Raw genomic sequence first — 27,345 nt, forward strand, 5'->3', positions numbered from 1 at the left:
AATCAAGGCAGTGTGTTATTCACAAAAGAATAGACCAAAAATACACTCTTACATATAAAGTTAAATTATTTGTTACAAAAGTGCAAAAGCAATTAAATGGAGAAGCTATAGTTTTTTCAAGAATTAATGCTGAATGAAGAGTTAAGATGGCAGAGGAGTAGGGGTCCCCTTTCACAGCTGGTCCCCTGAGTGGAGCTGGATAGGTACCAAATCATCCTGAAAACCCACAGAATCAGCCTGAGATGTAGGAAGATACATCTGGATCTCTACAAATGAACATCTCCAGCGCTGAGTATTAAGGTACGAAGCGGGGAACCCTGAATCCGTGCACAGATACTGGAAGATAAACGGAAGGGGGAGGGAGCCACCGCCTTCGGGCTCGGGGAAGGGGTAGCCACCTGCACTAGGAAATGGGCCGGACTCGAGGACCACACCCACGAGAGAGCAGACTGAGACCATGAGCCTGGGAACACACGTGCACCAGACTGAAAACCGGCACTCCGAGCGCCCCCAAACCATACTGAAACAGGGAGCTCGGGAGCGCACGCAGGGGCAGCTGGCAGCTGGGGGCTGGCAGTGTTAGAAACACAAAGGACAGAGATGTGCCGGCCCTGGAAGTGAGCGCTGGGACACGGGCTGTGGGGCGCACAACCGCGGACGCTGCAGGGTTTTTAGCAGCACCAACAGAAACAGAGTTAAAGAGGCCAAGAGAGCTCAGGGGAGAGCGGACTACGATCTCTCTGTTCTGAGACAGAGGCTAGGATTTGGCCACTGCTACTCTCTCAGAAGAGCCACAGAAAACCGCCAGGGAAAGCCGTCAGAGAACAAAAGCCTGGAAATACCAGCTCACATTGTGCCAATCCCCATCCCCCCTGACAGGGGACAGGGAGACTCTACCCAAACAGGGTTGCCTGAGTATCAGTGCAGCAGGCTGAAAAATCAAGAAGCCCACATCCCCTAAGGTCCCTATAAAACAAGAGCACGCTGCCTGGGTCCTGGTCAATAACTTGGGCTCTGGGCAACCCCGCAACCTCTCCTCAGCAGAATGACGGGAAGAAGAAATCCCCCCCAGCAAAGAAAAGATAATGAGTCTGTGGCCTCTGCCACAGAACTGATGGATATGGACATAACCAAATTATCAGAAATGGAGTTCAGAGTAACAATGGTCAAGATGAGGTGTAGACTTGAAAAAAATATTAACGAAAATATTAGCGAGAACATAGAATCTCTAAGGGCGGAAATGAGAGCGATCTGGCAGAAATTAAAAATGCTATGAATCAAATGCAGGCAAAACTAGATGCTCTGACGGCCAGGGTAAATGAGGCAGAAGAACAAATTAGTGAACTGGAGGATGGGATGGTAGGAGAGAAAGCTAAAACAGAAACTTGGCTCAAAAGATCCAATCTCAAGAATGTAGGTTACGGGAGATTACTGACTCAATGAACCGTTCCAATGTCAGAATCATTGGCATCCCTGAGGGGGTGGAGAAAGAGAGAGCTCTAGAAGAGATATTTGAACAAATTGTAGCTGAAAACTTCTCTAAACTTCCCTAATCTAGCAAAAGAAACAAGCATTCGTGTCCAAGAGGCAGAGAGGACCCCTCCCAAATTCAACCACAACAAACCAACACCACGTCACGTCATAGTGCATTTCGCAAATATTAGATCCAAGGATACAGTATTGAAAGCGGCCAGAGCAAAGAAATTTCTCACGTACAAAGGCAAAAATATCAGGATTACGTCCAACCTGTCCACACAGACCTGGAATGAGAGGAAGGGTTGGCAGGGGATTTTGAAAGCTCTATCTGAGAAAAACATGCAGCCAAGGATCCTGTACCCAGCAAGGCTGTCATTCAGAATTGATGGAGAGATAAGGACCTTCCAGAATCACCAGACACTGACCAATTTCGTAACCATAAAACCAGCCCTACAGGAGATATGAAGGGGGGTTCTATAAAAGTAAAAAGGCCCCAAGACTGATACAGAACAGAAAGTTACAATCTATAGAAACAAAGACTTTACAGGCAACATGACATCATTAAAATCATATCTCTCAATAATCACTCTCAATGTGAATGGCCTAAATGCTCCCATAAAGTGCCACAGGGTTGCAGATTGGATAAAAAGACATGACCCATCCATTTGCTGTCTACAAGAGACTCATCTTGAACCTAACGATACATCCAGACTGAAAGTGAAGGGATGCGAAACCATTTTACATGCCAATGGACCTCAAAAGAAAGCTGGAGTAGCAATTCTCATATCAGACAGATTGGGTTTTAAACTAAAGACTGTAGTTAGAGATACAGAAGGACACTAAATTATTCTTAAAGGATGTATCCAACAAGTGGATATGACAATTATAAATATCTACGCCCCCAACAGGGGAGCAGCAAGATACACAAGCCAACTCTTAACCAGAATAAAGAGACATACAGATAAAAATACACTAATAGTAGGGGACCTCAACACTCCACTACCAGCTATAGACAGATCACCTAAGCAGAAAATCAACAAAGAAACAAGAGCTTTGAATGCCATACTAGACCAGATAGACCTCGTAGATATATATAGAACACTACACCCCAGAACAACAGAATACTCATTCCTTTCGAATGCATATGGAAAGTTCTCCAGAAGAGATCATATGCTGAGTCACAAAACAGGTCTCAACCGATACCAAAAGAATGAAATTTTTCCCTGCATATTCTCAGACCACAATGCTTTGAAATTAGAACTCAATCACAAGGAAAAATTTGGAAGAAACTCAAACACTTGGAAACTAAGAACCATCCTACTCAAGAACGATTCGATAAACCAGGAAATTAAAAATCAATTTAAACAACTTATGGAGACCAGCGAGAATGAAAAAACAACGGTCCAAAACCTATGGGACACTGCAAAGGCAGTCCTAAGGGGAAAATACATAGCCATCCAAGCCTCACTCAAAAAGAAAAGAAAAATCTAAAATGCAGCTTTTATATTCTTACCTCAAGACGCTGGAGCTGGAAGAGAAGAACAGGCCTAACCCTTGCACGAGAAAGCAGTTGATCAAGATTAGAGCAGAGATCAATGAACTAGAAACCAGGAGCACAGTAGAGCAGATCGACAGAACTAGAAGCTGGTTCTTTGAAAGAATAAATAAGACCGATAAGCCACTGGCAAGACTTTTTCAAATGAATAGAGAAAGGACCCAAATTAATAAAATTATGAATGAAAGGGGAGAGGTCACAACCAACACCAATGAAAGAGGAAGGATCATTAGAAACTTTTATCAACAGCTTTATGCCAATAAATTAAACAACTGGAAGAAATGGTTGCCTTCCTGGAAACCTATAAATTACCAAGACTGACACAGGAAGAAACTGATTTTTTAAACAGGCCAATTAATTATGAAGAGATTGAAGCAGTGATCAAAAACCTCCCCAAAAACAAGAGTTCAGGGCCTGATGGATTCCCTGGGAATTCTACCAAACATTCAAAGAAGAAATAATACCTCTTCTCCTGAAGCTGTTTCAAAAAATAGAAACAGAAGGAAAACTACCAAACTCATTCTATGAGGCCAATATTACCTTGATCCCTAAACCAGGCAAAGACCCCATCAAAAAGGAGAATTACAAACCAATTTCCCTGATGAATATGGATGCCAAAATTCTCAACAAGATTCTAGCTAATAGGATCCAACAGTACATTAAAAGGATTATCCATCATGATCAAGTGGGATTCATCCCTGGGATGCAAGGGTGGTTCAACATTCACAAATCGATCAGTGTGATAAATCATATCAACAAGAAAAGAGTCAAGAACCATATGATCCTCTCAATTGATGCAGAAAAAACATTTGACAAAATACAGCATCCTTTCCTGATTAAAACACTTCAGAGTGTAGGGCTAGAGGGTACATTCCTCAATTTCATAAAAACCATCTATGAAAAGCCTACAGCGAATATCATTCTCAATGGGGAAAAGCTGAAAGCCTTTCCCTTAAGATCAGGAACACGACAAGGATGCCCACTCTCGCCACTATTATTCAACATAGTACTAGAAGTCCTTGCAACAGCAATCAGACAACAAAAAGGGATAAAAGGTATCCAAATTGGCAAAGAAGTCAAATGTCTCTCTTCGCAGATGACATGATGCTCTATATGGAAAACCCAAAAGAATCCACTCCCAAACTACTAGAAGTTATAGAGTAATTCAGTAATGTGGCGGGATACAAAATCGATGCTCAGAAATCAGTTGCATTTCTATACACGAACAATGAGACTGAAGAAAGAGAAATTAGGGAATCCATTCCATTTACAAGAGCACCAAAAATCATACGTTATCTCGGAATTAACTTAACCAGAGATGTAAAGGATCTACAAATCACTCTTGAAAGACATTGAAGAAGACACCGATGGAAAATATTCCATGCTCATGGATCGGAAGAATTAACATAGTTAAAATGTCTATGCTACCCAGAGCAATCTACACTTTCAATGCCATCCCAGTCAAAATACCAATGACATTTTTCAAAGAACTGGAACAAACAGCCCTTAAATTTGTGTGGAACTAGAAAAGGCCCCGAATCAGCAAGAAATTGTTGAAAAGGAAAAACAGAGCTGGGAGCATCACATTGCTGGATTTCAAGCTGTACTACAGAGCTTGGTTCTGGCACAAAAACAGTCACAAAGACCAATGGAACAGAATAGAGAACCCAGAAATGGACCCTCGGCTCTTTGGGTAACTAATCTTTGACGAAGCAGGAAAAAACATCCAGTGGAAAAAAGACAGTCTCTTCCATAAATGGTGCTGGAAAAAATGGACAGCTATATGCAAAAGAATGAAACTTGACCACTCTCTCACACCATACACAAAGGTAAACTCCAAATGGATGAAAGACCTCCATGTGAGACAGAAATCCATCAAAATCCTAGAGGAGAGCATAGGCAGCAACCTCTACGACATCAGCCACCGTAACCTTTTTCATGACACATCTCCAAAGGCAAGAGAAACAAAAGAAAAAATGAATTTGTGGGACTTCATCAAGATAAAAAGCTCTGCACAGCCAAGGAAATAGTCAAAAAAACTAAGAGGCAGCCCACAGAATGGGAGAAGATATTTGCAAATGACACTACAGATAAAAGACTGGTATCCAAGATCTACAGAGCTTCTCAAACTCAATACAGAAGAAACAAATAAACAAATCATAAAATGGGCAGAAGATATGAATAGACACTTTTCCAATGAAGACATACAAATGGCTAACAGACACATGAAAAAATGTTCAAAATCATTAGCCATCAGGGAAATTCAAATCAAAACCACACTGAGATACCACCTTACGCCAGTTAGAATGGCAAAATGGACAAGGCAGGAAACAACAATTGCTGGAGAGGATGTGGAGAATGGGGATCCCTCCTACATTGTTGGTGGGAATGCAAGTTGGTACAGCCACTCTGGAAAACAGTGTGGAGGTCCCTTAAAAAATTGAGCTACCCTATGATCCAGCAATTGCGCTACTGGGTATTTACCCCAAAGATACAGATGTAGTGAAGAGAAGGACCATATGCACCCCAATGTTCATAGCAGCACTGTCCACAATAATTAAATCGTGGGACAAGCCACGATTCCCTTCAACGGATGACTGGATTAAGAAGATGTGGTGCATACATACAATGGAATATTACTCAGCCATCAAAAAGAACGATTGCTCAACATTTGCTACAACATGGACGGCACTGGAGGATATAATGCTAAGCGAAATAAGTCAAGCAGAGAAAGACAATTATCATATGGTTTCACTCATTTATGGAACATAAGAAGTAGGAAGATCGGTAGGAGAAGAAAGGGAAGAAGAAAGGGGGGGGTAAACAGAAGGGGGAATGAACCATGAGACACTATGGACTCTGGGAAACAAACTGGGGGCTTCGGCGGGGGGGAATGGGATAGGCTGGTGATGGGTAGTAAGGAGGGCACATATTGCATGGTGCACTGGGTGTTATACGCAACTAATGAATCATCGAACTTTACATCAGAAACCAGGGATGTACTGTATGGTGACTAACATAATATAATAAAAAAACATAAAAAAAAAGAAAAAAAAACTAGGGATGTATTGTATGGTGACTAACATAATAAAAATATTATTAATTAAAAATTATTGCTGAATAATTAATTACTCATATGGGAAAAATGGCTTCCTCTATACCTCATAGCATACACAATAATTAACTCTAAATAAGAAAAACTTAAAACTCTAAGGCTTCTAGCAAAAGATATAGAAGAGAAATCTGTAAATTTGGGTGAGGCAAAGATATTTTTTGGTACAACATCAAAATACAATTCATAAAATAAAAAATTGATAATGAATTCATCAAAATCTGCTTTTTAAAATATACTGTTAAGAAAATGAAAAGACAACCCACAGCCAGAAAATATTCCGAAATCATATATATTATAAAGGACATGTATGTGAATGCTTAAAGAACACTTAATAGGAAGAGCTGGTCCAAGATGGCAACATAGGAAAATTCTGATCTTTCCTCCTCCATAGACATACCAAACCTATACCTAGTTATAGAGCAATTCCTCCTGAAAAAGAACTTACAGCTAACTGAACAGCTTCTGTACAACAAAAGATAGACAAGACAGAAGGAGACATGGTAATGAAGAGAACCCCCACTCCAACACTGTGAATGGCAGTGAGGAGGGATAGTACTGAGAGACCAGGAGCAGATTCATCTGCCCTGGGGAACAGGAAAAACAAGAAAACAAAAAACAAACAAACAAACAAACAAAAAACTGTGGAAATAGAGCAACTAGTACATAAAAGAGCCAGCTCTAGAAACCCACCAAACGTCAGGGGACTGCTGGAACTCTCTGCAGGTCAGAGGAGCTAGCGAGTGCAATGGTTTACACTCTGCCTACAACTTGATAGTGTATATGGAAGCGGGGTCTGGGAGCCATAGCCAAATTGCAAGCACCAGGCTCCTAGCCCACACCACCCCTAGATGCCCTGAGACACAGAAAAAAAGCCAGGGTTTAAAAGAACAACTAGTATATAAAAGATCCCGCCCTAGAACTCAGCCAAACTGCAGGGATCGGGGGTAGGAGGGAGCTGGTAGAACTCTCTCCAAGGGAGCTGGCAAATGCAACAGTTTATTTTCCTCTTCTACCTTGATAATGTGAATGGGAGCAAGGTACAGATGCCCCGGCTGGTTTACCACCTCAGTGAGCCCTGTGCCCCTGATCCTACCAGCCCCACTGGGATGCCCTGGTCAGTGCTCACTGCAGCTCTAGCTGTCATGCCAAGGTGACACACATACAAAGCCACCTCAGGACAATCCAGGCCCACACCACTGCAGCTTCTGACAGCTTGCTAGGGCACCCCCAATGCAGAACACTCCAGGACCTTCAACTGACACCTGCTTCAGCTCCAGTCACCCCAACAGGGTGCCCCATGCCTATAGTACCCCAAAAACCTCCAGGCCATGCCCACCTTGGTTCCAGCTGCCCACCAAGGCACCTCTGCTCTGAGCACCCCAGGATATCCACTTCAGCTTCAGCTGTCCTGCCAGGGCACTCTTTGCATGCAGAGCCCAAGGAAGGACCACACCAACCCATGCCCACTTCAGCTTTACCTGTCCTACAAGGTGCCTGCTGCTGAAGAGCCCCAGGATCACCCAGCCCATGTCATTTCAGCTTCAGCTGTCCTGCCAGGGTGCCCTCTGCACAGAACACCCCAGAACCCTCTGTTCTGCACCCCATCATGGCTCCAGCAGTCCAGCCTCGGCATCCTCTGAGCAGAGAGTCCCAGAACACCATGGCTTGCATCTACTTCAGCTACAGCTATCCTGTCAGGACACCCTTTATGTTGAAAGCCCAGGGACCACCCTAGCCTATGTCCACATCAATTTTAGCTGTCCTGCTAGGAGGCCCTCAGAATGTAGAGGCCCAGAATACCCTGGCCTGCATGCACTTCAACTTCAGCTGTCCTGTCAAAGTGTCCACTGCGCAGAAAGCCGTGGAACCCATCAGCTCGCAATCACTGCAGATTCAGCTGTCCTATCAGGATAGCTAGCCTCTGTGTGTAGAGCCTCAGACCACTGTGGCCCACACCCACACTTTAGCCCTGGCCATCCCACCAGAGCAAGCCTAGCACAGAGTGCACCGTGGCCCCCAGCCCACTTCATCTACAGCTCCAGCCAGCCAGCAAAAGTCAACAAGGGAAGTCTACACAAGGGATGAATATAAACAAGACCATTCCTTCAAGTTTAGGAAAGGTAGCTTTTCTAATTAATAGAAACAAATGGAAATTCAAGAAAAATGGGGATACAGAAGAATTTCTCCAAAAGAAAGAAAAAGACATCAGAAAAATAACTAATGAAAAAGAGATAAGCAATATGCCTCATAAAGAATTTAAAGATGCTCACTGGGCTGGTCAGAAAAAGTGGAAAAACTCAGTGAGACCTTCAATAAGAAGAAAACATTTTTTAAAAACCATCTGACTTAAAGAATACAATAACTAAAAGACAAATATGCTAAAGAGAATCAACAGTAGATTAGTAGCTGCAGAAGAATGGATCAGAAATCTGGAAGACAGGGTCATGGAAAGCACTCAAGCTGAACAGCACAAAGAAAAAGCCATTTTTAAAAAGTGAAAATAGGTTACGGGACCCACTGGACAACATCAGGCAAACAAATATTCCCTTTATCATTAGGATCCAAGAAGAAAAATAGAGAAAGGAGCAGAAAACTTATTTGAAATAATAGGTTGGGGGGCACCTGGGTGGCTCAGTTGGTTAGGCATCTGCCTTCAGCTCAGGTCATGATCCCAAGATCCTGAGATCAAGTCCTGCGTCAGGCACCCTGCTCAGTGGGGAGCCTGCTTCTCCCACTCCCCTGCTTGTGCTCTCTCACTCTCTTGTGCGCGCTCTCTCTCTCTTTCTCTTTTTCTCTCTCTTGAGCTCTCAAATAAATAAAATCTTAAAAAAAAAAAAAAGAAGAAGAAGAATAGGTGGGGTTCCTCGGTGGCTCAGTCAGTTAAGTGTCTGCCTTTGGCTTAGGTCATGATCTCAAGGTCCTGGGATCAAGCCCAACATTGAGCTCTCTGCTCAGCGGGGAGTCTGCTTCTCCCTCTTTGCTCTTCCCCAACCCCTCTCTCAAGTAAATAAATAAAATCTTAAAAAATAATAATAATAGGTAAAAACTTCCCCAACTTCGGGAAGGCAATAGACAAGCAGGTTCAGGAAGTGCAGAGAGTTCCAAACAAGATGAACCCAAGAAGGTCCACACCACAAAACATAACAATTAAAATGTCAAAAGTTAAAGACAGAGAATTTTAAAAGCAATAAGAAAGAAGCAACTACTTACATACAAGGAAAACCCCACAAGATCATCAGCTGATTTTTCAGCAGAAACTGTAGGCCAGAAGAGAGTGGCATGATATATTCAAAGTGCTGAAAGGAAAAAACCTACAGCCAAGAATACTCTACTGGCAGGGTTATCATTCAGAATTGAAAGAGAGATAAAGAATTTACCATTCGAACAAAAGTTAAAGGATTTTATCACCACTAAACCTCCTTACAAAATGTTAAAGGGACTTTTGTAAGCGAAAAAAAAAAAGCCATGATTAGAAGCAAATTATGAGTTAAAAGATACAAAGCATGACAACATATATATAAAATGTGAAGGAGGGAGTAAAAAACAAAAAGACGATAAACTTTAAATACAGACTGTTATACACTTAGGATGTTATATGTGAACATCGTGGCAACCACAGACCCAAAACCTATAATAGATACACATAAAATAAAGAAAGCCAAACATAACACTACATAAAGTCATCAATCACAAGGAAAGAGATAAAGAGAAGAAAGCTACAGAGAACAACAAAAACAACCAGAAAACACTTAAAATTGCAAAAGTATATACCTATCAATAATTACTTTAATGCTCCAATCAAGACACAGGGTAGCAAAATGGGTAACAAGAACCATCATTTGCTACCTATGAGACTCTTACTTTAGGCCTAAAGACACATACATACTGAAAGTGAAGGGATGAAAAAAGATATTCCATGCAAATGAAAGTGGGGGAGAAAAAGTCAGGGTAGCAATTCCTATACTGGACAAAATAGACTTTAAAACAAAGACTGTAAAAAGAGACAAAGAAAGGCATTACATAATGATAGAAGGAATCAGTCCAACAAGAGAATATTACAAATATCTATGCACCCAACACTGGAATACCTAAGTATATGAAGAAAACATTAGCCAATATAAAGGGAGAAACTGACAGTAATGCAAATATAGCAGGGGACTTTAATACCCTATTTACATCTATTAATAGATCATCCACATATAAAATCAATAAGGAAACAGTATCTTTGAACAACACATTAAACCTGATGGACCTAACAAATATATATATATAGCACATTCCATACAAAAACAGCAGAATATACATTCTTTCAAGTGCACATGGAACATGCTCCAGGATAGGTCATGGTAGGTCATAAAATAAGGTCTCGACAAATTTAAGAAGACTGAAATTATATCATTCATCTTTTCTGACCACAACAATATGAAACTAGAAATCAATTACAAGAAAAAAAAACTATAAAAACCAAACCTGTGGAGACTAAATAACATGCTACTAAACAACCAATAGGTCAACAAATAAATCAAAGAGGAAATTTTAAAAAATGCACAGATGAAAATGAAAACACAATGGTCCAAAATCATTCTTCAATTTTTCCCAAGTACAGTATTCTTAATTAACATTTTTTTTCTGTCAGTACTTCAAATATATCATGCAACTCCCTCCTGGCATGGAAAGTTTCTGATGAAAAATCTGCAAATAGTGTTATGGGCTTCCTTTATATGCAACAATTCGTGGGGTTGTTTTTTTTTTTTTTTCCTTTTTGCATTTAAGATTCCCTCCTCTTTAACTTTTCACAATTTGATATTAATATGTCTTGGTTTGAGTCCCTTTGGCTTTGTCTTACTTGGCACTCTCTGGAATTCCTGGATCTGAATGCCTCTTTCCTTCCCCAGGTTAGGGAAATTTCCAGCCATTATTTGTTCACCAAAGTTTTCTACTCCTTTCTCCTTTCTCCTGCTGATATGCCTGTAATATGAATATTGGTCTGTTTGATGTTCTCCCACAAGTCCCTTACGCTATTTTTGCTCTTCTTCTCTTTTTCTACTTGCTGCTCTGACTGGGTGAGCTTTGAGTTTACTGACCCTTTCTTCCACTTCATCTAGTATGCTGTTGAACCTATTGTATTTTTCCATTCAGTTATTTTATTTTTAGCTCTGTGACTTCTATTTTGTATTTCTTACATTTTCTCTCTATTGAAATTCTCACCTTTTCCATACAATCCTGAGCTCAAAGATCATCTTTAAGACCATTATTTAGAGCTTTTTATTTGGTAAATCACTTATATCCATTTCATTACAATCTTTTTTTTGAAGTTTTATCTTGGGTCTTTCATTTGCAACATATTCCTGTTTTCCACTTACTTTGACTTTGTGTTAGTTTCTGTGCATTAGATAAATCAGTTATCTCTCAGTCTTAAAGGAGTGGCCTTGTATAGAATGCAATGTTATCGTTTAACCTTGTCCTTCCTCTCTCAAACATCTGAGATGTTCAAGCAGGGTACTTTATTTTTGGAGGGACCCACTAGATGATGGTGTGCCAAGACCTCTCTCTGCCCCAAATGGGAGGGTCTCAGTCAGCATCTAGATTCAAGCTGATTGGAAGCCAGACACAAAGGCAGAAGTCTTTAACATATGCAAACATACCTCTTTCAGGGGAACACTGGGAGACTGGCATTTTGTTCTATTCCTACTATGCTGAGCCCTGGGGTGACAGCCAGTTAAGAACCATTTCTTTGTTAGCACCCTTTCACCCTATGAACACAAGCCCCACTGGCCATCAAAGCCAGAGTATCAAGGGATGTATCTTCTGGTAGCAGCCTCTAAGTTTAGGGCACCAGATATGTGCACAAGCTCCTTTCTTAGAGATGCCAAAGACCTCGGGGAAGACAGAGGAAGGGCATGAAGTTGGCACCTGCTGGCCTCCCCAGTCTCTGAAGAGGATTATAGTCAGCCTCTAGATGTTTGTTTAACTCAATGTGCATTTAACTATGTGGCCGTCAGGCCAGAGCTATGAAGATAACAAATAGGCCTCTTTCACAGAACGACTGGGGGTACATTTCAGTTTCCTATCTCTGTACTGTGCCCTGCGGGGTGTAGCCAGTCAAGAACTATTTCTCTATTAGCTATAGTCCTATAGGACCCATGGAAGTAAGCCCCACTGACCATCTGGTGATCCAACAGATATTCCTTGGGCAATAGCCACAAAAACTGGCACCAGATGAGTGCACAAGGTCTTTCTGGAGATTCCAGCAACCTAGAGTAATGCAGAAGGAAAGCACAAAGATGGCAACTACTGGTAATTCATTAGGCCCTTAGATGTGTGTTAAATTCCCTCTTTCACAGAAAGACTGGGCATTTCTGTCCACTACCTGTGTTCTAGGCCCTGTGGGGTAACCTCAGAGTCTGATGAGCCCTTAATAACTGTTTCCCAATTCTCTATAGCTGTGGATCTTATGATGCAAGCCCTATTGGCTTTCAAGTCTAGATGTTTTGTGGGCTTTCCTCTCAGGTGCAGGTCTTAAAAGCTGGGTTGTTAATTTGCTACAACATGGACAGCACTGGAGGAGATAATGCTAAGTGAAATAAGTCAAGCAGAGAAAGACAACTATCATATGATTTCTCTCATCTATGGAACATAAGAACTAGGATGATCGGTAGGGGAAGAAAGGGATAAAGAAAGGGGGGGTAATCAGAAGGGGGAATGAAACATGAGAGACTATGGACTATGAGAAACAAACTGAGGACTTCAGAGGGGAGGGGGGTGGGGGAATGGGATAGACCGGTGATGGGTAGTAAGGAGGGCACGTATTGCATGGTGCACTGGGTGTTATACACAACTAATGAATCATCGAGCCTTACATCGGAAACCGGGGATGTACTGTATGGTGACTAACATAATATAATAAAAAATCATTTAAAAAAAAATAAAATAAAATAAAATAATTATTGATAAAAAAAAAAAAAAAGCTGGGTTGTTAGATGTGGGGTTTAAGCCATTAGTTCCTCAGAGAGAAGCTCAGAATTATGAGTTCCCCCAAATTCTGAGTAACCATTTATGGTGAGATTGTGTCTCAGCCTCTCCTCCCTGTTTCAACATGGTTTTTTTTCTTGTCCATATGCAGCTTAGTTTTTTTTTCTCAGAAAAAAAAATATTTCCAGATTGAGTGTATCTATTTCTTGATTTGCATTCCTCTAATGATTCATAATGACAAAGATTTCTTAATGTGCTTATTGGACACTTGTATATCTTATCTGGAGAAATGTCTATTTAAGTCCTTTGCCCATTTTTAATAAGACTGTCTTTTTGCTGTTATATTGTTTGAGTTCCTTATGTATTCTGGATATTAAACACTTGCCAGATAAATGATTTGAAAATTTCTTCTCCTATTCCATAGGTTGCCTTTTCATTCTGTTCTTTTTTTATTCAAGCGTAACTAACATACAGTCTTGTATTAGGTTCAGGTGTACAATATAATGCCTCAACAATTCTATACATTTCTTAGTGCTCATCAAGATAACTGTACTCTTAATCCCCTTTATCTGTTTCACCTAGCTACCCACCCACTTCCTCTCTGGCAGCCACCAGTTTGTTCTCTGAATTTAAATGTCCAGTTTTTAATCTCCTTTTTCTTTGTTCATTTTTGTTTTGTTTCTTAAATTCCACATATAAGTGAAATCATATGGAATTTATCCCTCTCCATCTGACTTATTTAACTTAGCATTTTACTCTCTAGGTTGATCCATGTTGTTGCAAATGGCAAGATTTCATTCTTTTTGATAGCTGAATAATATTCTATTGTGTATATATACCACTTCTTCTTTACCCATTCATCTATCAATGGACACTTGGGTTGCTTCCATTATCTTGGCTATTGTAAGTAATGCTACAATACACATAGGGGTACATATACCTTTTTGAATTAGTGTTTTTGTTTTGAGTAAATATCAAATAGTGAAATTACTGAATCATATGGCATTCTTTTTTTAATTTTTTGAGAAAACTTCATACTGTTTTTCACAGCAGATCCAACAGTTTGCATTCCCACCAACAGTGTATAAGGGTTCCTTTTTCTCCACATCTTTACCAACATTTGTTGAGAGACAGTGTGTGATGGGGTGGAGAAGCAGAGAGACAGAATCTTAAGCAGGCTTCATGCCCAGTGCAGAGCCCAATGTAGGACTCAATCTCACAACCCTGAGATCATGACCTGAGCCCAAATCAAGAGTCTGATGCTTAACTGACCAAACCACTAGACACCCCTTGTCTTTTTTATTTTAGCCATTCTTATAGGTGTGAGGTGATATATCTAATGTGGTTTTTGATTTGCATTCCCCTGATGATTAGTAATGTTGAGCACCTCTTCATGTGTCAGTCGGCCATCTGTATGTCTTCTTTAGAAAAATGTTTATTCAGGCCTTCTGTTTTTAATCAGATTATTTTTTTGTTGCTGTTGAGTTACATAAGTTCTTTATATATTTTGGATAGTAACCACTTATCAGATATATCACTTGAAAATACCTTCTCCCATTCAGTAGGTTACCTTTTTGCTTTGCTGATGGTTTCCTTCATGGTGCAGAAGATTTTTATTTTGGTGTAGTCCCAATAGTTAATTGTGTTTTTGTTTCCCTTGCCAGAGGGCATATCTAGAAAAATGTTTCTATGGCTGATGTCAAAAAAAATTGCTGTCTATATTTTCTACTAGGAGTTTCATGGCTTCATGTCTGAAATTTAGGTCTTTGATCCATCTTTAGTTTATTTTTGTGTATGGTTTAAAAAAAAAATTGGTCCAGCCTCACTCTTTTACATGGAGCTGTCTGGTTTTTTTCAGCACCATTTGTTGAAGGACTGCTTTTTCCCTATTGGATATTCTGGCCTCCTTACTCATAGATTAACTGACCATATAAGCATGATTGCCTTTTCATTCTGTTCTTTTTGTCCTTTTTAATGTATACAAGTTTATCTATTTTTACTTTTGTTGCTCATGCTTTTGATGTCATACTCAAGAAACCACTGCCGAATCCAATGTCATAAAGTTTTCCCCCTATTGCTTCTTCTAATAGTTTTAGGTCTTAAATTTAGATCTTTGACCCATTTCAAGTTAATTTTGTATACTGCATAAAGCCCAACTTCAGTCTTTTCCACATGGATCTCCAGTTTTCCCAACACGATTTGTTGAAGGGACTGTCTTTTCCCCCATTGAAAGGTCTTAGCATCCATGCCAAAAATCTTTTGATCATATATGCAAAGGTTTATTTCTTGACTCTCTTTTCTATTCATTGGCTTATTTGCCCATCTTTATGCTAGTAATACTGTTTTGATTCCTGTAGCTTTGTAGTAAGTTTTAATATCTATCTCATTTCTTACAACTATACAGAAATCTACTATCTCCTTTCTTGAAAATTTATACTTAAAGAGAAAAACACACATATTGCCTTTTCCATAAAAACTGTATTTCACAGGGCACCTGGGTGGCTCAGTTGATTAAGCATCTGCCTTTGGCACAGGTCATGATCCCAGGGTACTGGGATCGAGTCCCACATCAGTCTTCTTGCTCAGCAGAGAGTCTACCCGTCTTGAGAGTCTCCCCTTCCTCTACCCCTCCCCCCTTCTTGTGTTCTCTCTCACACATACTTTCTCTCTCAAGTAAATAAATAAAATCTTTAAAAAAAAACTGTATCACAAACATGCATAATCCCAATTAATGAGAGAAAGCTCCACTTTACAGAAGATCAGTTAATAAATATACAAGGGACAGTACAATTTTAAAATCTTCATTGCAATGCTTTAACAAATTATTATGAAAAGAATTATTATCAAAGAGGTGAAAACCTATACTATGAAAACTATAAAACACTGATGAAAGAAATTGAAGAGGACACAAAGAAGTGGAAAGACATTCCATGCTCTTGGATTGGAAGAACAAATATTGTTAAAATGGCTGTATTACCCAAAGCGATCTACACATTTAATGCAATTCCTATCAAAATACCAACAGCATTTTTCACAGAGCTGAAACAAATAATCCTAAAATTTGTATGGAAGCACAAAAGACCCCAAATAGCCAAAGCAACCTTGAAAAAGAAAAGCAAAGCTGGAAGCATCACAATTCCAGAGTTCAAGTTATACTACAAAGCTATAGTGACCAAAACAGTATAGCAATGGAACAAAAACAGACATATAGATCAATGGAACAGAATAGAAAACCCAGAAATGAACACACAACTATATGGCTAATTAATCTACAAAAAGCAGGAAAAAATATCCAATGGGAAAAGATAGTCTCTTCAACAAATGGTGTTGGAAAAACTGGACATCAACATGCAAAAGAATGAAATTGGACCACTTTCTTACACCATACACAAAAATAAATTCAAAATGTATGAAAGATGTAAAGGTAAGACATGGAACCATGAAAATCCTAGAGAAGAACAAAGCAGTAACCCTCTTTGACATCGGCCCATAGCAACTTCTTACTAGATATGTCTCCTGAGGCAAGGGAAACAAAAGCAGAAATAAACTAGGGACTTCATCAAGATAAAAAGCTTCTGCACAGTAAAGGAAATAATCAACAAAACTAAAAGGAAATCTATGGAATGGGTAGAGATATTTGCAAATGACATATCTGAAAAAGGGTAAGTATTCAAAATATATAAAGAACTTATACAACTCAACACTCAAAAAATGAATCCAATTAAAAATGGGCAGAAGACATGAATAGACATTTTTCCAAACAAGACATACAGATGGCCAACAGACACATGAAAAGTTACTCAATGTCACTCATCATCAGGGAAGTACAATCAAAACTACAATAAGATATTACCTCACACCTGTCAGAATGGCTAACATCAACAACACAAGAAACAACAGGTGTTGGAGAGGATGTGGAGAAAGGGGAACCCTCTTGCACAGTAGGTGGGAATGCAAAGTGGTGCAGCCACTCTGGAAAACAGTATGGAGTTTCCTCAAAAAGGTAAAAATAGGACTACCCTATGATCCAGCAATTGCACTGGGTATTTACCCAAAGAATACAAAAATACTAATTCAAAGGGATACATACACCCCAATATTAAAGCAGCATTATGTACAATTGCCAAGTTATGGAAAATGCCCAAGTGTCCCTCAACTGATGAACAGATAAAGAGAAAGTGGTATATATATACAATGGAATATTACTCATCCATAAAAAAAGAATGAGATCTTACCATTTGCAATGACATGGATGGAGCTTGAGAATATTATGCTAAGGGAAATAAGTCAGTTTGAGAAAGACAAATACCACATTTTTCACTCATATGTGGAATTTAGAAAACAAAACAAATGAGCATAGGGAAGAAAAGAGAGGGAGAGGGAAACTAAGAAACAGACTCAACTATAGAGAACAAACTGATGGTTATCAGAGGGGAGGTGGTTAAGGTGATGGGTTAAAGAAGTGATGAGGTTTGAGGAGTGCACTTGTGATGAGCACCTGGTGTTTTATGGAAGTGTTGAATCACTATATGGTACAACTGAAATTAATATAACATTGTATGTTAACTAATGGAAATTAAAATTAAAACCTAAGAGTAAATAAATAGCACTGACATTAATTAATCAGACTGACGAAAAAATGAAAAGATCAATAACACTTATTGTTGGCAGAGATGTGGGAAAATTTTTAATCTCACACTTGCAAAGGAAATACTGACACGCCAACTTAAAAATATGTATATACAGATTGGTTGAAAGATATTGCTGATTATAATTGTTACTAAATTTTATATGAGTTCAATTAAAAATATATGGTTATAATTAATTATTAGAAAACTTATATTGATTTCTTCAACAAATAAACTGGAAAGAAAATATAACAGAAATGAAACCCACAGATTTAAAGAGACTAAGAGACATATCAAATGAATGGAATGTGTGGACCTTGCATGGATACAGATTTGAACCAACCAACTGTAAAATATAAAATATTTTAGAAAATATGCAAAATTTGAACCCTGACTAAACAATGATGACTTTAAGGAATGCCATTTTTTAGGTGTGATAATGGTATTGTAAATACATTTTGAAGAATCCTTACAATCCTTATCTTTCAGAGATCTGTAAATAATGACACATAGGACTTTCTTCAAAATAACTGAGTTTGAGGGGGTGAGAAAAAGAAAAAAATTAGCCATAAACTGATAATTGTTTTATGGATATGTAAGGTACATAAGGATTCATTATTTTACTTTCTTAACTGCCGTTATGCTTGAAATTTCCCATAATAAAAACTAGAACAAAACAAAAAAGAAAACTAGTTTTTTAAGATAATGCAGAAAATTCATTAGGGTAAACTATTTTTAACCTACTTTCCTGAACCTCTGATCCAACTTCATAACAAAAATACAAACTTTATAAGATAAATCCCATTTTTTTAGTTAGTGGTTAAGATTATGGGCTCTGGGGTTAAAACCTGTGGGTTCAAATCAGAAGGACACCACTAGATCCAAGAATCCTGAAATTGTTTAACCACTAGAAATCTCTAAATGTTCTCAATCTCCTAGAAATCTCAATCTCCTCATTAGTAAAAAGCTAATAAGCACAGAAATAAATTTTAGCAAGCTTCTTTTACTGACAGAAAGAGGATATGAGGCCTGAGTGAAGCACATAATAATGTATTAATAGTCACCGATGGATAAAAATTCCCTAAATAAAGCCACATCATCATCACAGATCTTTTTCTAAGAATAATGGAACATTATTCTTACATGAATAAATATGCAATATCATGAGGCCTTAGAGTAAGATAGAACTTTTTCCATTCTAAAAATCTGCGCAATACTTCGTCTGCCTCACCAACTGTAGAAATCTTATTTTTATCTGACCACAACTCCAACGATGACAGCACAACAGTAACTTTAAATTGGGCAAACATCTAAAAACAAAAGAGAGAAATACATGAAAAATTAATCTTTATGTTATTTTACAATAACTAAGAAATTAATTCAATGCTTTGACAAATCCATACTCAGTTTGTATAGATGGGTTAATTATTCAGAAATGCCAAGTGAAGTTAATGTACATTATAATTTCAAAACTAGTATAAATTTTTCTAACTAGTATGAAAAGGAAAATACTTACTGAATTTACAAGGCCAATAATTTCGATGACTTTATTTGTTACTATCATGCTATCAGAGCCCAAGTAATCATACTGAAAAACAAAATTAATTTTAAAATTAAATACAATCTGTTATGCAAAATATTTTTGAGATATACTCTCCATCTACTCTCAGAACTTTGAGGCTGCTTTGGGGTTAGAACAGTTCAAAATAAGTCAGTAACAAATTAAAAAAAATAAATATAAACTGGATCACTCATATATGCTGGTGGGAATGTAAAATTGTACAGCCACTCTGGAAAATTTAGCAGCTCCTTTCAAAACAAACAATATACTTACCATATGACCCAGAAATTGCACTCCTGGGCATTTATTTGTATTTTTTAAGATTTATTCAAGAGAGAAAGAGTGAGCACAAGTGGGAGGAGGGGCAGAGGGAGAGTATCTTCAACACAGGGCTCAATCCCACAACCCATGAGATCCTGACCTGAGCCAAAATCACAAGTCAGATACCTAACCAACTGAGCCACCCAGGCGCCCCACACTCCTGGGCACTTATCTTAAAGAAATAAAAACTGATGCTCACAAAAAAACATATTCATAAATGTTCGTAACAATTTTATTATTAGCCCAAAGTTGGAAATAATTCATATGTCCTTCAGTAGTTAACTGGTTAAACGAACTGTGGCACATTCATACCATGGAATACTGATCATTAATAAAAAGGAACTGACTAAACTGTTGATATATGAAACAGTTTGGATAAACCTTAAGACAATTATGCTGAGTATTTAAAAAATCTCCAAAGGATATATACTACAAGATAACATTTCTGCAATATTCCTGAAATCAAGGAAAGGAGAACAGATTAGCAACTGCCAGAGGTTACAAAGTATAGGGAAATAGGGAGAAATGGATGTGACTATGAAGAAATAATGTAACAGAGTCTTATAGTGATGGTTCTATCGAGTGTCTTGATTGTGACAATGATTATACAAGGCTGCATATGTGATCCTAGTGCATAAAACTATACACACACACACACAAATTAGTGTATATACAACTGCTGAAATCTAAATAAGCTTTGTGGAATGTGTCAAATTCAATATCTATAAATCACCTCTCTAAAGTATAGCAAAAGTCTAAAGTATAGACGGTTCCACAGGACCGTCAAATTAAACATATCTTAAACGAAGCTCATGATTCTCCCTCAAACATGTGGTCCTACTTACCTTTCCACTACTTTAATTAATGGTATTATCATCTATGACCTCCCACATTTATGATACTGCATGTTCCATAAGAGCAGAACTTTTTCACAGCTGCATCCTCAATAAGTAGAATAGTAACTGGCATCTACACGATGCTCAATAAATTTATTAAGTGAATGGATAAATCAAATCAATTTAAGTCCTTCTAATTCAACCTCAGCAGTAACTTTTAAAATTGCTTTTTTTCTATTACTAATACTACTAATTAGTAAATGTTCGACTTGATTATTGGAATAGTCTCTTAAATGTCTCCAACTATCCCATCAGCAATCCAGTCCCTACACTATCACAAAAATGATGATTCTAAAATGAAAACACGAACCTGTCAGTCCCTTCTTTAAAATCTTTTTAATGATGCTGCATTACCATTAGGATAAAATCCAAATATTGTGTCAGTTCTTCAATTTATCTCTTTCCATTTTCCTTCTTCAACCCTATGTATTAATCATACTAAACTTGAAGGTTTTTTTTAAAAAGAACCTTCTCTGAAAAATGTCATTGGTATTTTGATCAGGATAGCATTGAAAGTGTAGCTTGCTCTGGGTAGCATGGACATTTTAACTATGCTAATTCTTCCAATGCATAAGCATGGAATATTTTTCAAAGAACTGGAACAAACAGCCCTTAAATTTGTGTGGAACCAGAAAAGGCCCCAAATCGCCAAGGAACTGTTGAAAAGGAAAAACAAAGCTGGGGGCACCACAATGCCGGATTTCAAGCTGTACTACAAAGCCGTGATCACAAAGACAGCATGGTACTGGCGCAAAAACAGACACAGAGACCAATGGAACAGAACAGAGAACCCAGAAATGGACCCTCGGCTCTTTGGGCAACTAATCTTTGACAAAGCAGGAAAAAGCATCCAGTGGAAAAAAAACAGTCTCTTCCATAAATGGTGCTGGGAAAATTGGTCAGCTACATACAAAAGAATGAAACTTGACCACTCTCTCACACCATATACAAAGATAAACTCCAAATGGATGAAAGACCTCCATGTGAGACAGGAATCCATCAAAATCCTAGAGGAGAACACAGGCAGCAACCTCTATGACATCGGCCACAGCAACCTTTTTCATGACACATCTCCAAAGGCAAGAGAAACAAAAGAAAAAATGAACTTGTGGGACTTCATCAAGATCAAAAGCTTCTGCACAGCCAAGGAAACAGTCAAAAAAACTAAGAGGCAGCCCACCGAATGGGAGAGGATATTTGCAAATGACACTACAGATAAAAGACTGGTATCCAAGATCTACAAAGAGCTTCTCAAACTCAATACACAAGAAACAAATAAACAAATCATAAAATGGGCAGAAGATATGAACAGATACTTTTCCAATGAAGACATACAAATGGCTAACAGACACATGAAAAAATGTTCAAAATCATTAGCCATCAGGGAAATTCAAATCAAAAACATACTGAGATACCACCTTACACCAGTTAGAATGGCAAAAATTGACAAGGCAAGAAACAACAATTGTTGGAGAGGATGGGGAGAAAGGGGATCCCTCCTACATTGTTGACGGGAATGCAAGTTGGTACAGTCACTCTGGAAAACAGTGTGGAGATTCCTTAAAAAGTTAAAAATTGAGCTACCCTATGATCCAGCAATTGCACTACTGGGTATTTACCCCAGTGTTACAGACGTAGTGAAGAGAAGGGCCATATGCACCCCAATGTTCATATCAGCATTGTCCACAATAGCTAAATCGTGGAAGGAACCGAGATGCCCTTCAACAGATGAATGGATTAAGAAGATGTGGTCCATATATACAATGGAATATTACTCAGCTATCAAAAAGAATGATTTCTCAACATTTGCTGCAACATGGATGGCACTGGAGGAGATAATGCTAAGTGAAATAAGTCAAGCAGACAAAGACAATTATTATATGGTTTCTCTCATCTATGGAACATAAGAACTAGGAAGATCAGTAGGAGAAGGAAGGGATAAAGAAAGGGGGGTAATCAGAAGGGGGAATGAAGCATGAGAGACTATGGACTCTGAGAAACAAACTGAGGGCTTCAGAGGGAAGGGGGTGGGGGAATGGGATAGGCTGGTGATGGGCAGTAACGAGGGCACATATTGCATGGTACACTGGGTGTTATATGCAACTAATGAATCACGGAACTTTACACCAAAAACCAGGGATGTACTGTATGGTGACCAACATAATATAATAAAAAAATATTATTATAATAAAAATAAATAAATAAATAAAATTAAAAAATAAAAAGAACCTTCTCTCATGTTTATGTGCCTTTGCAAGGAAAAGTTTTGCATCAAGTCTTCCCTGGTCCCACCCTCACCTCATTATCCAAGCTAACTTATCCACAAACCATCCCCCAACCACCTCCTTTATCAGGATCTCACACTCCAAGCCATTATTCCCCTGCCCTAATCATGCAAAGAGCCAACTAGAGACAACCCCTACATCCCAGAACCCACTGAAATTATTCAAGCTAGACAACCCTAAACTTGTCTACTTTGCCTTGAGGGTTCTTTCCCACAGAAACCATTATCAGGTCTCCTGTCCATGTTCTCCCCTTGCTCCCTCTGTCTCCTTACCTATTTTGTTATTTCCCCATGTGGCTTCTGCAGGATGTGGCATATTCTCTCCTTTTGGGAACTGTGAATAACAAACTATCTCCCTAATAGCAATTTCGTCTCCTGATCTGTTGGCCCCATCATACATGAATAATAAAAAAACACACTTTAACATACCTACTTGCATGTTTTTATAGTACCCCAGGTTATAGCTATGTGTTTCCATGTCTTTTTCCATCATTGGACCATGTTTTTATACTCTCATATGCTTCCTTCAAGCATATCGCTGAATTCACTAGACTACAACTGTGGATTTAAAATTTGGGAAGTCACTGAAGACAATATCACTATTGTTCCTCTTTATACACCCAGCATCTAGTAACACAGATGCTACAGCAAGCTCAATGTTTGTTTTATTAAAGAATATGTAAATATGTATAAAAACAGAAAAGGGAAGTTTAATCAGTAACATATAGCTGGCAAACCTGACAATTTGGACAAGAAGCTCTTAAAACAACTGTCAAAGTTTATAACATAATACTTAAAAAAAAGATTTTTATAATCCAGAATATTCCCTGGAAATTTAGTCATCATTATTATAAATATCTTAATTTTCTCTTAAATGTTCCCTTTGTCCTTTTCCCCTATATTCTAATAAATCAAGTATTTTCATATTCTTCTCTAAATCCTATATGTCTCTGAATCTTAACTCCGGCTTCCTGACAAGCTGTACAATTCTACAATTAGAATTAATAATGTATTTGATTCCTATTCTCTGTAGTATTCCAGAGGTGTGACAATCAAATGTTTATCATCAGAACAAAACCTGGAAAGTATATTTTTATCCCTGTTTTCTGAAATCTCTGAAATATAGAGAAAATAAAGCCACACCTGATTGGGTGCAACTAAGTTTTCATCCCAAGGTTCTGAAGTTTAGAGGTCCTCAAATAGTTTTTGGGAATCAGGGATTTAGAAGTATGTTTTACCAGGTAAACAATACACTGGAACAGGTGAACATTTAAAAACCTGTCCAAAAAAAAAAGTCTCGATACAGGAATGTAAGCAGTTCTCATAGTTATACTGTCATCACTTTTGTGCCAATAAATACTTTGTAGGACAAAACATTCCCTAGGCTACATACGGCTCTTCAAGTGCCCTAAAAACAAAAACTAAAAGCTTAAAGATTTTCACTTGGAACAAATATCACCATTAAAAATATTGTGGATGGAGAGAGTTCCTAAAAATGTGAAGTACCAGCCCAAAAATAATTTTGTTATTCATTTTTATGTAAAGATTTCAAATAAAACATTTCTGATAGAAATATGTAATTTTGAGTATTTGGTTTTTCAGTTTGCAAATTTTTCCACTGTTCTCTCTACAACATGTAGTAAAAAGATTGGAATTTTTAAGTTCCTTTCTGCTAGGGATAATTATACATTCATACCAAATATGTAAAAGCAAGGAAAAAGAAAAATACATACCAAAGCTTTATCCACCACAATATGCATTTCTAGATAAAGAGGAATTAAATCTGGAACAGCTGATTCTGACTAGAAAAAAGAAAAAGAGCACTTAAAAGCCTATAAAACTTTCATAAATTGTTTTTTCTGAACTTTTAAAATCATTTTTTCACTTTATTGAGTTGTAATTGACAAAAATTATATATATTTAAAGTATAAGACTTGATATTTTGATATATATATTAAAATAATTGTCATAATCAGGCTAATTAACATATCCACCTCACATAGTGACCATTTTCTTTTTTGTGTCATAATAAAAACGCAAAAGATCAATACTCAGCAAATTTCAAGTTTACAATGCACTATTGTTAACTATAGCCATATTACTATATATTTAATCTCCAAAAGTTACTTATCTTGCCTAACTGAAACTTTGTACCATTTGACCAACATTTCCCCATTTCTTCTTGTCCTCAGCTCCTAGCAATGACCATTTTACTCTTTGCTTCTAGGAGTTTGACTATTTTAAGATTGCACTATATAAGTGAATTCAGGTAGTATTTGTCTTTCTGTGTGTGGCTTATTTCACTTAGCATAACATCCTCTAGGTTCATCCATGTTGTCACAAATGGGAAGATATCCCTTTTCAAGGCTGAATATTCCACTGTATAAATATAAATATATATTCTCAAGATGGACGTGTAGAAGTATCTCTTCAAGATACTAATTTCATTTCCTATGGATATATACCCAGAAGTAAAATTTCTGGATCATAGGTAGTTAATTTTTAACTTTTTGAGGAATCTCCATATTCTTTCCACAGTGGCTGCAACAATTTGCATTCCCACCAACAGTGCACAAAGGTTCCCTCTTCTCCACAGCCTCACCAACAATTGTTACCTTTTGTCTTTTTGGTAATAGCCATCCTAATAGGTGTGAGATGATATTTGATTGTGGTTTTGATTTGCATTTCCCTGATGATTAGTGATGGCATACACCTTTTCACATATCTGATGGCCATCTGTATGCCTTCTTTAGAAAAATGTCTATTTAAGTCTTTGCCATTTTTAAATCTCATTATTTTTGCTATGAATTGTATGAGTTTCTTACATATATTAGATATTAACCTCTTATCAGGTATATGGTTTGCAAGAATTTTTGCTCCTTCCATTTTGTTGACTTTTGCCTCCCTGAAGAGCAAGGGGTTTGAGATCCACATTAGGTACTCCCTACACTGGGGGCCTGTAGTGGAAAGATTAGCCCTCATAATATATGGCTTTAAAAATCAGCAGGGTTTAATTCCGGGAGTGTTAGAGGGCTACAGGAAACTGAGACTGTGCTTTTAAAGAGCCTGTGCACATATTCACTCATTCTGAGGCCCAGCACAGAGGCAGCTATTTGAAAATTTAATGACTAATTTTAGGGTATATGTCAGAGGGACAGAGATCTGTAAAAACTTGCTCTGAGAACAGAAAAGCTGGTAGGGGCTATTTTTCTCACCCTCCTTCTGCCTAGCTGGTCCAATATTGGTTGGTACCAGTTCTGACACTTTCCATCTACGTTGTTAGCACTGTACACCCCATCCCAGGGTTCCCTTGAGGACTGGTTCTGTCTAACCCACCCACTTTGGCAGGTACTCCTCCAAGGTGGTCCTCCTCTATCACACCCAGCAGGCATACCTGGCCAGGACCAACAGCCCCCAAAGTGGCTACCGACTTAACACACCAAGCAGGCGGCCTTGGCCAGGACAAGACCTTCCAAAGGAGCTCTTGCCTGATGGAAGGGCGGGAGGAAGCCCTGCCCACCAGTGCAACAGCAACAGCTGTGACTTGGCTTGCACCCAACCACAACAGGGGCTAGCCCTGCCCATGAAACCATCCAAAGCAGTTGCAGCACAGTCACAACAGAAGGGCACACAGATCTCAAACAGGGGATACACCTAGAGTGCCTCATTCTGGTGATGAGGGAAAATTATGCTCTGTGCCCCACAGGATACCTTCTAAATAAGACCATACCTTCAAAATAAGGAGCCATAGCTGATCTACCTAATACACAGACAGAAAGAAGTAGTCAGGCAAAATGAGGAGACAGAGGAATATGTTCTAAATGAAAGAACAAGACAAACCTTGAGAAAGAACTAAACAAAATGGAGATAAGCAATCTCTCTGGCACAGTTCAAAGTAATAGTCATAAATCTGATAACTAAACTTGGAGAAGATAGGATGAACACACAGAACTTCAACAAAGAGATATAAAATACTTAAATAAAAAACAACCAGAGCTGAAGAATACAACACCTGAATGAAAAATACATTAGAGAGAATCAACAGCAGAGTAGAGGAGGCAGAAGAATGGATCAGTGATCCAGAAGACAGGGTAACGGAAAGTACTCAAGCTGACCAGCAAAAAGAAAAAAGAGTTTTAAGAAGGAGAATAGTTTAAGGGTCCTCTAGGACAACATCAGGCATACTAACATTCTTATTATAGGGGTTACAGAAGTAGAAGAGAAAAGAAACAGGCAAATACTTATCTGAAGATATAATAGCTGAAAATGTCCCTTATCAGGAAAAGGAAACAGACGTCCAGGTTCAGGGAGCACAGAGAGGACCAAACAAGATGAACCCAAAAAGATCTACAGCAAGATAATAATTAAAATGTCAAAAAATAAAGATAAAGAGAGAATCTTAAGAGCAGCAAAAGAAAAGTAACTAGTTATAAACAAAGGAACACCCATAAACCCATCAGATGATTTTTCAGCATAAACTTTTCAGGCCAGAAGGGATTGCCATGATATATTCAAAGTTCTGAATGGAAAAAACCTA

At 38.2% G+C, this 27,345-nt stretch overlaps 1 protein-coding gene across 1 annotated transcript in view; it reads right to left on the reverse strand.

The window, feature by feature from the left end:
- The window catches only part of ADAM32 (ADAM metallopeptidase domain 32), a 168,340-nt gene that overhangs the window by 104,741 nt on the left and 36,254 nt on the right, over positions 1-27,345 (reverse strand). Inside the window, exons 7-9 of the mRNA XM_057303370.1 lie at positions 24,542-24,610; positions 19,263-19,334; positions 18,890-19,056 (exon numbers count right to left, since the gene is read on the reverse strand). Of these exons, the coding sequence (XP_057159353.1) occupies positions 18,890-19,056; positions 19,263-19,334; positions 24,542-24,610 (308 nt within the window). The remainder of the gene's footprint in view (positions 1-18,889; positions 19,057-19,262; positions 19,335-24,541; positions 24,611-27,345) is intronic.

Source organism: Ursus arctos, unplaced genomic scaffold (assembly GCF_023065955.2).
Source record: "Ursus arctos isolate Adak ecotype North America unplaced genomic scaffold, UrsArc2.0 scaffold_27, whole genome shotgun sequence".
In the NCBI taxonomy this organism is placed as follows: Eukaryota; Metazoa; Chordata; class Mammalia; order Carnivora; family Ursidae; genus Ursus; species Ursus arctos.